The 12619-nt window shown below is 43.4% G+C and overlaps 2 protein-coding genes and 1 long non-coding RNA gene across 3 annotated transcripts; 2 read left to right on the top strand and 1 right to left on the bottom strand.

Moving 5' to 3' along the window:
- Positions 1-498: 498 nt before the first annotated feature.
- LOC127379628 (5,6-dihydroxyindole-2-carboxylic acid oxidase-like) lies at positions 499-5787 on the top strand. Its single transcript, XM_051429479.1, has 7 exons — positions 499-1071; positions 1517-1839; positions 3313-3517; positions 3627-3794; positions 3885-4064; positions 4195-4341; positions 4450-5787. The coding sequence occupies exons 1-7, from the start codon at positions 717-719 to the stop codon at positions 4635-4637; spliced, it is 1566 nt and encodes a 521-aa protein (XP_051285439.1). The 5' UTR covers positions 499-716; the 3' UTR covers positions 4638-5787.
- LOC127379631 (uncharacterized) lies at positions 900-6251 on the bottom strand. Its single transcript, XR_007888350.1, has 2 exons — positions 6137-6251; positions 900-1821 (listed from the first exon to the last, which is right to left on the bottom strand). It is a non-coding gene; the product is annotated as an uncharacterized LOC127379631 (long non-coding RNA).
- Positions 6252-6292: 41 nt separating this feature from the next.
- LOC127379630 (leucine rich adaptor protein 1-like) lies at positions 6293-10698 on the top strand. Its single transcript, XM_051429482.1, has 2 exons — positions 6293-6725; positions 9194-10698. Exons 1-2 carry the CDS (start codon positions 6507-6509, stop codon positions 9581-9583), a joined length of 609 nt encoding a protein of 202 aa, XP_051285442.1. The 5' UTR covers positions 6293-6506; the 3' UTR covers positions 9584-10698.
- The last annotated feature ends 1921 nt before the right edge of the window (positions 10699-12619 follow it).

Consider the following 12619-nt stretch of genomic DNA (forward strand, 5'->3'; position numbering starts at 1 on the left):
TATTCAAAATGGCAGATTTTAGTGTTTTTAGTGCTATTCTGTTAGATTTCCAGCAATGGACCACAGTGGGAGTTTAAAAGGGCAGCAGCAGAACATGTAAACAAAACCCCTATTGTGTTCCTGAGCTTGCTTGCGGCACCAAGTTGGATATTTTAATTCCACAAACATTTACTTGTGCGCCAGTGGCTGCCTTTATTAAAGGCTATCACCTCATAACAAATCCATTTCCACACAGTGCTCATAAAGACCTGCTGAAATGTCACAGTACATGTACAGGAATTAAAGTTCATGGGTAGGCCTACTCTTTCATCATAATTTCATGTGTTTTAATCTGAATGATTCTTCTCATGAATTAGACTTCCATAGACAGCTTTAGGAGGCCAGTAGGGCTTTTTAAAAGAACAATACTGTGCATGACGGATCACACTACCTTCTTTCCCTGTAGGACATATGATGTTATGTGATGGCATCACGCGGGAGTCAGAAAATCCGGGTAGTCATGCGCTAATCCGGTATTTAAGGTCTGGTTTGGGGGGAAATAGAAGCAGGGCCTGTGCGCATGGGAGGGGAAGTTCTATACACAGAAAGTAAATCCTGGTGTGTTGAAGTGATCCAAGTTCAGTTTAGATAAAGTCTTAGTTGAATATTTGCAAGTAAAACTGACTCAGACTCAGCCGCAGCCGTGCGTAAAATCTTGGCAAACAGGTTTCCGGACAATGTTTCAGCGCTGCTTTTTGGTTCTTTTGGGCGCGGTGGTCGTGAGCGCCCAGTTCCCCAGAGAGTGTGTGACACCCGAGGGACTCCGCAGTGGACAGTGCTGCCCGTCACCCTCTGGACTCGACAACGATCCGTGTGGCGCCAGTACGGGGCGCGGACAGTGCGTGTCCATCGCAGTGGACGCTCGCCCGCACGGCCCTCAGTACCCGCACGACGGACGGGATGATCGTGAGCGATGGCCCGTCCGTTACTTCAACCGTACCTGTCAGTGTAACGGAAACTTCAGCGGTTATAACTGCGGACGCTGCAGACACGGATGGACGGGGGCAAACTGTGACCAGAGAGTTCCTGTCGGTAAGTCTGGGGAAATAATGAACTGCTGATGCTATAGAATGCTGACTCTAACGCTAAGGAGATGGGAAAGGTCACAGCTAGGGATGCTGTGCTGTTGCTCACTTAAGCACTAGTTTAGGAATCCACAGTGAGCCAAATGAACGGATTTTGCCCATTTTTAATGTCGCTTTAACAAATTCTATCGGAAGATTATCTTATTATAATTAATTCTTCAGATTATTTTACCAACATTAATTCAAATTAGTCTCCCGTGATACGAGCTGGAATGGATTTAAACAACCCTGAGACTCACAGAAAGGGCATTTGATTACAGAATTAATTGACCAAAACTGCCGGTTACGCACATTTTCTGTACTTCTTTTCTCACTCATTAAAAACTGATCCCCAATTAACGCATGACTAATTGAGTTAATCCACTCTCCCTCGGCTGTAATCCCCCTCACAGTGAGGAGAAACGTGATGCAGCTCAGCGCGGACGAGAAGCGTGCGTTCGTGAACGCGCTGGACCAGGCCAAGCGCATGGTGCACCCCGACCTGGTGATCGCCACGCGGCGCTATCAGGAGATCTTCGGGCCCGACGGGAACACCGTGCAGTTCCAGAACGTCACCATCTACAACTACTTCGTGTGGTCCCACTACTTCTCGGTCAGCAAGACGTTCCTGGGTGCGGGGCAGGCCAGTTTCGGGGGAGTGGACTTCTCACACGAGGGGCCCGGTTTTGTCACTTGGCACAGGTACCACCTGCTGCAGCTGGAGAGAGACATGCAGGTAAGAGACTGTGTAAAGAGGGGTGATAATTACAGTAGCTGTGATACCATTACAGTTCTGTGAAATAGCTCGGGAGTGATGGGGCGTTTTAAGATCAAGTAAATAATGTAATGGATTTTCTTTCTGGGGGGGGGGGGGGGGATCGCCACCTGACTGTTTATCCACATTTTTAATTTACCAATACATCACCGACTAATAGTCTCCTTTAACCCAGCTGTCGTTTCCCCTCTAGCTTGTTTGTTTAACCTAATGTGTCCCCCCCCCCACACACACACACACACTCACGCACTCACGCACACAACTGCCCCGGCGAGGAAATCATAACTTACGTCGCAATTTCACGCTTTAATGGGCGAGCAGCGCGCAAAATGGGATTTTAAGCGCTTTTGCGGGCTGAGATTCGATTTTATCCGCACACCATCGAGTGGCAGAGATGGTTTGAAAGAAAAACAGTATTGAACACAGCTTTGGCGAAAGGAGTTATTAAACTGCACCATTCGCCAAAGTGATTTATGGAGAATGTTCAACATCCCTCCCAGCATAGAGTTGTTATAATTATTATATCCACCCAGTGGCTGACAATTACGCACGGTTTTTTTGGTATACAGAATTGCAAGCACATAATTAAAGTTCTTGAAACTCTGACAGAGTGATGGGCTCCTGCTGAGAAAATCCTCATCCTGTGCAAGTGTATGGTTAAATCGCTGCTCCCTTACTTACTTACTCACTCACTCCTTCTACTCTGTTGAATATGCACACTGACAGGCACAGTTTGGGGGAGAGTGCTCATTTTTTCTGATCAGGATGAACTCTATCAACTAAGCCGACTGAAAAATATGCACCCAGCTCCTTGGCCTATAGTGCAAGTGAATCATATCTGGTTAGAGGGCCCCGTTTCATGAGCGGTAGTTTGGATCCATTAGTACTTTTCTGATCGAGTATCATAATGGGATTTGGGAACTTTGAAATAGTTTGGCCAAGTAAAAAAAAAAAAAAAAGGGAATGATTCACTTGTGTGCAGAAAGTCTATGTTCCCTTGAGCTTGATGAATAATTTTACTTAGAAATCCTGTCCGTTGTATTTATCTCAAATCACCAGTTTTTCGCGCTAGACAGTAAAAAAAAAAAAAAAAAAATGTGGGAAAGCAAGGATGAGCAACACAAAGGCTTTTAAAAGAACCCATTTTCATTTATTCCAGATTTATTAATGCATGGTGAACAGACACTGCAGATTGTCTTTTAAGCAAATCACAGTGTGTGAAAATAACACCCAGTGCATTCTGTGAATTACGACTCCAATACCAAATAAGACATTTTGGATAGTTTGACGTTACCTAAGGGGATGGGAATACATTGTTGAGAGCTCAATTAAACAAAGCCTCAAGCTAAAGGTATTGTTTCCTCACACTGCAGGTTAAAACCTCGGGTTCTCTGGTTATGTAACTCAAACTAAAACTCTATTTTAAACAACCAGGACATGCTGCAAGACCCGTCCTTCGCCCTGCCCTACTGGAACTTTGCCATCGGTGGGAGCACATGTGACATCTGCACCGACGACCTGATGGGAGCCAGGAGCAGCTTTGATATGAATTCCCTGAGCAGCAACTCTATCTTCTCCCAGTGGAGGGTCATCTGCGAGAGCGTACAAGACTATGACACACTAGGAACCATCTGCAACAGTAAGACTACTGTTCATCAGCGATGTTACAGTGATCTTCTTTGTTCTTTAAGCACAGAGAAATTGCTATAGTCTCTCTTATCTGGTTCCTGCTGCCTATCTCCTTCCAGGCACTGAGACTTCCCCCATCAGAAGGAATCCAGCAGGAAACGTCAACAGGCCTATGGTCCAGCGTCTCCCGGAGCCCCAGGATGTAGCAGACTGTCTGCAGGTTAACGCTTTTGACACACCGCCCTACTACTCCACCTCCTCCGAGAGCTTCAGAAACACAATTGAAGGTGACTACAAAGATATTCATTCCTTTGTCTGTCTGACGTACGGCGTTTCTACATGTGCTTATAACGTTTTTTTCCCTGTGGTTTCGGCAGGCTACAGCGCCCCCCAGGGGAACTACGACCCCGTGGTGAGGAGCCTTCACAACCTGGCCCATCTGTTCCTGAATGGCACAGGAGGGCAAACTCACCTCTCACCCAATGACCCCATCTTCGTCCTGCTCCACACCTACACCGACGCTATATTTGACGAATGGCTGAGGAGACACAGTCCAGGTGTTTTTAGCAGCAAAATCTGATTTAAAAACCACTCGCTCTTGTTGTTTCCTGTACTATACCTGTGTGTATGACTGCTTTATTGTTAGGATGTAGAGTTTTAGGCTAACTTCAAGTATTTTTCATGCAGGCACCGCTGTGTATCCTGAAGAAAATGCCCCCATTGGTCACAACAAGGGCTACAACATGGTGCCTTTCTGGCCTCCGGTGACGAACGCCGAGATGTTTTTGACCGCCCCTGAAAATCTTGGTTACTCTTATGAAGCCGTATGGCCAGGTATTCATTTTGGGATTATCTCTCAAATTTTTGCCCCTCTGTTTACATTCTCACCTTTGAATAAACACAGATTACAAAGGTAATAATCATCCACTTCTTCCTTTCCAGGTCAACCTTTCACCCTGACTGAAATCATCACCATGGCAATAGTCGCTGCCCTCGTGGTTGTCGCAGTCATTTTCGCTGCCACCACGTGCGCCGTGCGTGCCAGGTCTTACAAGATGGAGGGCCACCAGCCTCTGCTCGGGAATCAGTACCAGCGCTACGATGATGAAAAAAGCCAGTCTGTAGTCTAAGATTCGGTGCTGAGCCACACCTAACGAGTGGCTTCTCTTTGTTTAACACAAAGTGACACAAATATGCAGTTTGTTAAAGCCTGAATCTGTTCTCACTGGTACTGGGGAGCATGTGTAGATCCTTGATTAGGACAACGTGTTAAAAAGTAATCTTTTGGCTGCATTCATGTCCATTTATCAAGTGGTGTTGTTATTTTTTTCTTTACAAAGAGTCCAGATTGGAACAATTACATTTACATCCCCAATGAACATAAAGCACTCAATGAAGATGCATTTTTTTTAAATGGAAAAAAAACAGCAGTTTTTTAAGATTTTTGTAAACATTGTAAAGACTTTAAAATTTTCAGATTTTGGGACAATTTGAAAATGGAAAATGTGTTCAAATGAAGTGGACATGAACAACTGAAATGATGGTGTGACAGCAACGCCACCAGGTGGTGCTGATTCTAGTCAGGTTGGCTACCTTTTAAAATGACATGACAGTATCAGCACTGATGCCTTCTGTAGTTCAGTGTTTCCTTCAATTATCAGGTGATCAGGTGTAAAGAATGTAGATATTAAAAAGAGATTCTGAATGTTCTGTAACTTTTTGAACACATTTTAAGTGATCGAGTAATACAGGAAAATTAATGAAAACATACTCAGATCTATCACTTCTACCATGCTTATAGACTACAACACGTTCTCTGTTTATCTGACTTCACTGTTTAGTTTAGTTGCACAATGGCTTCATAGCAGTGAAGTGTTTATAATTGCTTTAAAATACACTGCCAATGTAACAGAGCCATAACGCCCACAAGGGGGTGCAATAATTAAATTTCTGAAACTCTGCATTTATTTATCCAGAGATAGGTAGACATATGATTTTTTTTTTTTTTAAATGATGTATTAAGATAAATTGATCCAAAAGAGCTAAAGTGTTATTAATGAATGAAGAGATAAGAAGAAAAAAACTGGGCTGGTGATTCAGATGAAATGTAAATGTATACTCACTGATATGCAGCTTTTTTCTGTCTTTTCCTTTTTTTATATATATTTTATGTTAAATGGTCATGAATGCTATTCTGTTTTTACATTTTTACGTTTGCCAAAATGTTGCTGGATCTGGGTACATGCCGAATTATTTAAATGATTAAATTGTACACGCCTGCACTGTGGTTTGTTCAACCTTACTGACACTGGGTGTAGGCTGTGCACTGACATTCATGTGATTAAAGATAAATAAACACACCAAAATATATTTATGTACAGGACACAACATATCTTATATAATCTATCACCACATCACATGTTTAAATGTCAGTACCTTTTCTTTTTTTCTTTGCTACATGTCTCTGGAGAGACACGCATGAATAAATAGCCTGTAGTGCTCACCCCAGGTTATTAGGTGCAGTCATTTGCCTCACGGTTGAGCTCCCACTGCTCCTTATTTGTAACCCCGGAAAAGTCTACTCCCTTGCGCACAACTTCTTTCAAAACACCGGCCGGTGTTGCCTCACCTGTCCGGTGTTTGGTTTCAGAGGAAGCTCCCCCTGTGGGAGGGGTCTACGGAGAGCACGCCGTCGTTAAAGTGCCTCTCTACTGGTCAGACGCTTGAATGGGAGGTCTGTTGGTGTCACAGCGGTACGGCGGGTCCAGTGTGAAGTGTTATGGTTCGACATTTCATCCTGTGAGCCGGTTGAGTAAAGTTGCTAAGAGCGCGCGCCTGTTGCAACTTCTCTCCACCGCGAGTGAACTCCTTGGTCGCGCGCGTCTCCCACAGCAAATCATCGGGGATCTCTGCGAGCTCGCGGCTCTGTAATTTGCTCTCCTCTCCTCTGCTGCTCCAAAATATACAGTGAGAACGTGTAATCTTTGTGACAGCCCGCAATGGACGAGGACAGCAACGTCTTGCCCGACTTGAAGGATATAGAGACAAAGTTGGGTCGAAAAGTCCCGGACAGTCTCATCCGTTCTCTTGTCGGAGGAAAACATCACGACGAGCACGAGAAGTCGCCTGCGCCGCATTTAATGAACGGCAAATGTTGTAGTAATTCTGCCGACTTGAAAAGACTGGAGAGCAAAATGCTATTCCTCAAACAAGAAATGGTAAGTGCCTCCTTCTGTGTCCACTTTAATTCAACCCATTGTTAAATAGGCATATATTCTACAAAGCATATGTGACACAGCTAAAAAAATGTATGTACTATTTATCTTTTTTAGTCCTCTGTGTGAAGTTTACCGACTTGGAGGTACAAGCTAGGTCACTAATGTTTCACTATACAGCTGCCCATGCTATGACTTTATCGACACGCGTTCAAATGAATGAAAGGAGACAATGCATATGACTGTATAAGACAGTTAATACCTATTTTGCATAGTTTCACGACAGATAAGTTTTTATATATATGCCCTGTTTAATGTATTACATGTATTGGCTACAGAGGCTGGGCTCACGGGTAATGCCTTTAATGCTGGATGCAAAACAGGCCTGCATATCAACATGTGGTTGTTGAATGTTCCAGGGTGTTGTGCCTCATTACCTTTAAAAGCACCTTGAAACTGGTCAGTAGGTGATAGCCATTCACGCCTAGAGTCAGCACAAGACCTTGGTGAACCCTCCTAACACCCCCCACACACACACACACACACACACACACACACACACACCTCCTCTTGTTATTCAAACTACTGGGTGATATCCAATTGTGCCTGTGTAACTACCGTTTCATGATCACATCATTTCCTCTGCTTACACTTACCATTGCGTTGTTATCAAATGTTGTGAGTGTTTAGGCCGGAGTCACAGCAAACCTGTAGTTAAAGTAGGGTCACTGAAGGCATTAGGATTCCTGAGCAGATGGCCTAGTTGGCCGAGTTTTGCAGACTGTAGTAAGGCTGCATCATGGCCAGCAGACGGACCAGCCACCCAGAGTCTGTGATGATAGGCTTAGATTCACGTGGATGTGAACCAGGCCTCTAACTTGCACATATTGTATCTGCAAATTTAACAATGCCTTACCTTGGTTTAATATGAGGGGGGGAAAGGCTTAAAATTGACTTTTAAAGAAAATAATTTAGTGCAATCGTGTCATTAGTGTCCTCTTATTGTTAGAGGCTCATTTTAAATTTGGGCCAGCTTTGGCTTCTCTGTTTTTGTGACTCCCCTCAGAGCTTAATCACTAATCCAATCAGACTGCTCTGTTTTGGCGTGCACAAGTCTGGCACAGACAAACATAATTTTGTTCAGCTAAGTTTTACAGTATTATTATAGAGGCCAAAACGATACAGCGTATGTATGAGCAAATGAACTCTGAAATGTGCTGTCCCCAAAAAGGTCAGGTAGCAGTTATTATTAGTTTCTAATGTCAAATGAAACATCCTGTGGTGGGTTCAATGTTACTATCCAGTACAGACACAGTGATGCAGCACTAATTGCATTTCCTAAACTCATTTTGTGATATTGACCCACCGGTGCCATCTTATTAACGCAAAATAGCTGCTTGAACAAAAATTCCAATATGACTCCCATCTGCTCAGCTTCCATGTGTGCATAAAGCGGGCGGATATGCTCACAAAACAAACACACCGGCAGCAATATGAGCTAAATGAAGGCAAAGAAAGGCTGTTGTATCGAGCCAGCTGTCTGGAACACTGTACCAGCCCTGTCTGCCTTCATCTGCCTCACTGCACTTTGAATGTAGCAGGCTGCCACAGCTGCTTGATTGCCATTTCTCACTCTAACCGGGTGTTTGCCACCCAGCTGACACAGGGGTCTCCCTCTGAATGACTCCATAGGCCGTCCACTTCCATCCCCAGTCAATGGCATGGTTTGTCATGGCAGGGAGTTAGATCAATGACAGTACTGTGTAAAGTAAGCATATCATTCAGAATCCAGGATGCAAACTGTTTCCTGGCTCTGCTGTGGCATGAGCAGTACAGTTCCCCATTTTCTGGTGCCACATAGTTAAGTCTCGTTGTCCTCAACAAAGCCTGGTAGTCTAAACAAAATGGCACATAGTGTTCTGTCCATGAGAGGACATAAGAATGCTAACAACTGTTCACCGCAAGGTTTATTTAGTAGCCGATGTGGAGCTTTCCTTCATGTCACATGATCTTCATCAGCAGATGGAGATTGCACAGCTGTTATATAATTGTAGCTTTTCAAATTTCAGTATTTTTGGGGCACTCTCAAAAATATCTCTCAGCTCTCGCAGCCATGTTTGCTTAAAAGCTGAGGTTCAATCTGCTGATGAAAATCCTGTGATATGGCCAAGATACAGTCTGGCACATTGACCTCTGTAAAACAACAACATGTTGTCTTTACACGTGTTAATTAGCCATTTTTAGAGGTGCTCAGTAGTGCATTTTGTTAGGCTTACTGTTTAACCTCTTTAAGCTAAGCTAAGCTAACTAGAAGTTTGCTGTAGCCTTATATTTAAAAGACAGATATAAGAGCGGTGTCAATCTAACTCTCTGCAAGAAATTCCCAAAATGTCAAACTATTCCTTTAAATGCTGGATCATCCTTATGTACCGTGACCTGACCGGGGTGTTTTTTTCCCCTCCTACTTATAGGCACATCTGCGAGCCATTGATGTGAAGCTGATGCAGCAGCTTATGTCAATCAACGAGGGCATTGAGTCCATCCGTTGGATGATAGAAGACAAGGGAGGCGTGGCCAGCCAGGAAGGCAGCCTGACGGGGAGCTTGTACAGCCTGTCAGACAGCCAGGACGGTACCTCGCTGCGAGGCAGCTTCAACAGCTTGAATGATGGTAACAGCGACGGACTAGACAGCCTGTCCGTGGGTAGCTACTTGGACACTCTAGCAGAGGACCTCTCGGACAACCCCTCGCCTACGGAGCTGGACTGTTTCGTGGAGAAAACGGTTATTGACGGCGATGCTTTCAGCAAACCGCCACTGAAACTCAGGGTGGAATCAGATGAATACTACTGCTTTGGATAATGATAAGCTAAACGTGGTGGTGATAGAGACTACTGAGATATTTTGTGAAGAAGGATTTAGAAGTGTGTTTCTTCACTTTGACAAATTAACTCAGATGTCAGATAATTTTCCCCCAATATGCTTCACATTTTTCTCATCCTAGCCAACACGCTGGCAAGACTTATACCAAATGACATTTTACCTTGAAACCAGCTTCCTTTTTGAACTCACCTCATTAAAACCACTGCCACTTAATGTCACACCAAGTGCAAGTAAAAACATCCTAACAACCCTTTATGTCTTAATATTTTATCATGCAGGTCAATTACATTAAAAGGGTGCTTTATTCTCACTAAAGATTGTATTTATTGTGGAGTTATCTAATACCTCAGCAGCTTACCGAAGAAGGGGTGTGAATAAAAGTAGCAACATCAGCCAAGCGGCAGATTTCCTTCTTTATTTGTGGAAACTTCGACTTGGACTTGGTGTCAGGTCAACCATAATCATCTGATCTAAGGAAAAGAGTAGATTAGGATTCAGCAGCCATTTGGAAAATTGGACATTTCACGGTGAGCGATTCAAGGGTCTAAACTGCTTAAAGTGGCGAGTTGAAGTGTTATAGCAAGTGCAATTTGCCTCTATGCCAAAATCCGAGCACCACCTACTGTAAATGTTAAGCTTTTAATTATTTTACTTACATGTTTTGACTGATGGAAGTTCCTTAACTAAACCCCCCCCCAGTCTGCGAGGGGGGAGAACTTACATGTACACACAAGAGATTAGCAGCACATTGAAAGCACATATGCTTGACTGAAAACCAAAGCAGTTTGATTGTCTTATAGATCATTTAGGCCTGAAGGCAAACTCTGTTAAGAGCAGATGGGAGATTTGTTAATGGTGGACATATGTGAGACACGTGTTTGCTTTGTTGGGCACATTTTAATTCTGTTGCCAAAAAAAAAAGGTTTAACCAGAGCTATACATTGCTGTACATTTGTTCCTTGATTTAGCTTTAAAATCCTCATGTTGATTTTTACACTTGTATTTTATGCCGCCTGCAGTTTTTAACTGGTTGCTGTTAATTTTGTTGTGGAAATGATGATAATAATAATATAATGTGATTTTTCTCTCGCTCACACTGTGTACGTTTTTGATGCAGATGTCGTGTGTTTTTCAATTAGAAACCAAAAGCAGTTCGCCGACCCCGTTATGGAATCTTAATGAGATGGAAAGTGAACATTACGGTTTCCTTTTTTTGGAAAATGTAAGTTCCAAATAATCCCCTGATAATGAAGTGAGCCTTTGTGGTGCCCTGTGTAATGTGGCATGGAAAATTACCCTCGTTAATTCACTTTGTCACTTCATGTCACTTCCCTTTTGATAACACGAAACTTAGGAGGATGTTTCTAAATTTGGCAAATTGCTGCCTATTTGTGCCCCTTTTTAAAGTTCTCAAGCCATTAGTAGAGGAATGCCATTTGGGGCCATTATTTTTTATTTTGGGACAAGTGTTATCATAGATGAGGAATCATGTTACCAAAAGCTCATGAGTATCCATCATAAGTGCAGTGCCGGGGCTGGAAATAACACCGATCAAAAATGAGACAGGACTGGAATGGAAATGCCAGCCATGCAGAATATTTGATGGTCTGCTTTGGTATTTTCATGCATCTCGCTAGCTTCTTATCTTTCATGTGATAATTGAAGTTCCAGACAGGGCATACAGGGAAAGTCATTATGGGAAAGACGAGAACCTTTCTCCCTTTTGGCTTGCAAATGAATGAGTGGCCGTGGGGCGCAGCACTTCAGTAAGCTCTCCAACTGGGATCTGACATCAGGACTCGACTTTGGAAACGCTGCCTTCGTCGGATTAGTCTTCAGTTATGCGCTTTGTCCGCCGAGCTGTCTCATGTTAGGATCTCATCCGAGCCTTCATGAAATCACGGGTGAAGGATTTTGTGGATGTTGTCTGAACGCGCTATATGAAATGCGCAAAACAACACGATCGCACACAAAGGATGCATTTAGTGTTAACATCTGTTCCAGACAGATATAATCACTTTATCCAGACACATTAAGCGTACTTGTAACTTTGTCTCACTCCAAGTGTAAAGCAGCTTTATTTGGTTTTATGATGCCTTTTCCTTATCTCTACCTCCCAGAGGCTTTGGCAAGCTTAAGCTCCCCGTCAAGCTGAACCAGGCTGAGGCCACTAAACCAAAGAAGCCTCGTGAACGGCAGAACGACCTCCTTGTCAGCAATTCAATTAAAAACACAAAAAAAGTTCTCTAAACTTCCCCAAATGTCATGTCTCAACAAAAGTAACCATGTCATGACTGACTTCATATCCCACAGGGAGAATGTTGAGACTAGAGTTAGTGGCCTTGAAATAATTGGACATACAGAACAGGTTCTGCGAGTTTATGCTGTACTGTGTCTGAGTCAAAATTCCTCAGAGCTACATGGTACAGTACACATAAACAGAAGTTGCCTTTCCCTCGCCTTATAAGTGTACATTTCTTGCATGAAAGGGAGAACCAGTTGACACAGCCTTTGTGGTGAGGACAAGTGCTGTCTTTCACCAAATCATCCAGTCACATTTGACAAAACGCTTTTTTTTTTTTTTTTGCTCCAGCTGCAAGCTTAAACTGACAGTTTTTTCTCGTTCCAAGCAGAAGCTTAAGTACATATTACCATATTATTGTTCCCCTCGGAGAGTGAGAGAGAACACCTACTATCAGTTTCAAGTGAAGTCACTCGAAGTTTGTCAAATTCGTCTGTCAGCAATTACAGTCGCCCCTGTTCCAAAGGTGAATGACATCCAGGCTTTGTGGAGAGCAAACAAAGGGAACATCAGCTGCAGTCTCCGCAGTTTGGGGAGCAGAGTGCAAAACAATGATTTATTCATTCTCTTAGTTAGTCCTCAGTTACTTCGCTTGAGCGCCGATAATTACACCAGCGTACAGTCGCGACAGCGGCTTCCAGCAGGGATCCATTAGCAAATTAGACACTGGGTTTGGGCCTGTGCCACAAGATGAAGGGAAACCTATACTGTCT

This window comes from Dicentrarchus labrax, unplaced genomic scaffold, assembly GCF_905237075.1.
Source record: "Dicentrarchus labrax unplaced genomic scaffold, dlabrax2021, whole genome shotgun sequence".
Classification (NCBI taxonomy): domain Eukaryota; kingdom Metazoa; phylum Chordata; class Actinopteri; family Moronidae; genus Dicentrarchus; species Dicentrarchus labrax.

Coding starts and splice junctions, on each gene's coding strand:
- LOC127379630 (XM_051429482.1), top strand. CDS start 6,507: ATGGACGAGGACAGCAACGTCTTGCCCGACTTGAAGGATATAGAGACA. Junction 6,726..9,193: donor TATTCCTCAAACAAGAAATG/GTAAGTGCCTCC, acceptor TCCTACTTATAG/GCACATCTGCGAGCCATTGA.
- LOC127379628 (XM_051429479.1), top strand. CDS start 717: ATGTTTCAGCGCTGCTTTTTGGTTCTTTTGGGCGCGGTGGTCGTGAGC. Junction 3,795..3,884: donor CTTCAGAAACACAATTGAAG/GTGACTACAAAG, acceptor TGGTTTCGGCAG/GCTACAGCGCCCCCCAGGGG. Junction 4,342..4,449: donor TTATGAAGCCGTATGGCCAG/GTATTCATTTTG, acceptor CTTCCTTTCCAG/GTCAACCTTTCACCCTGACT.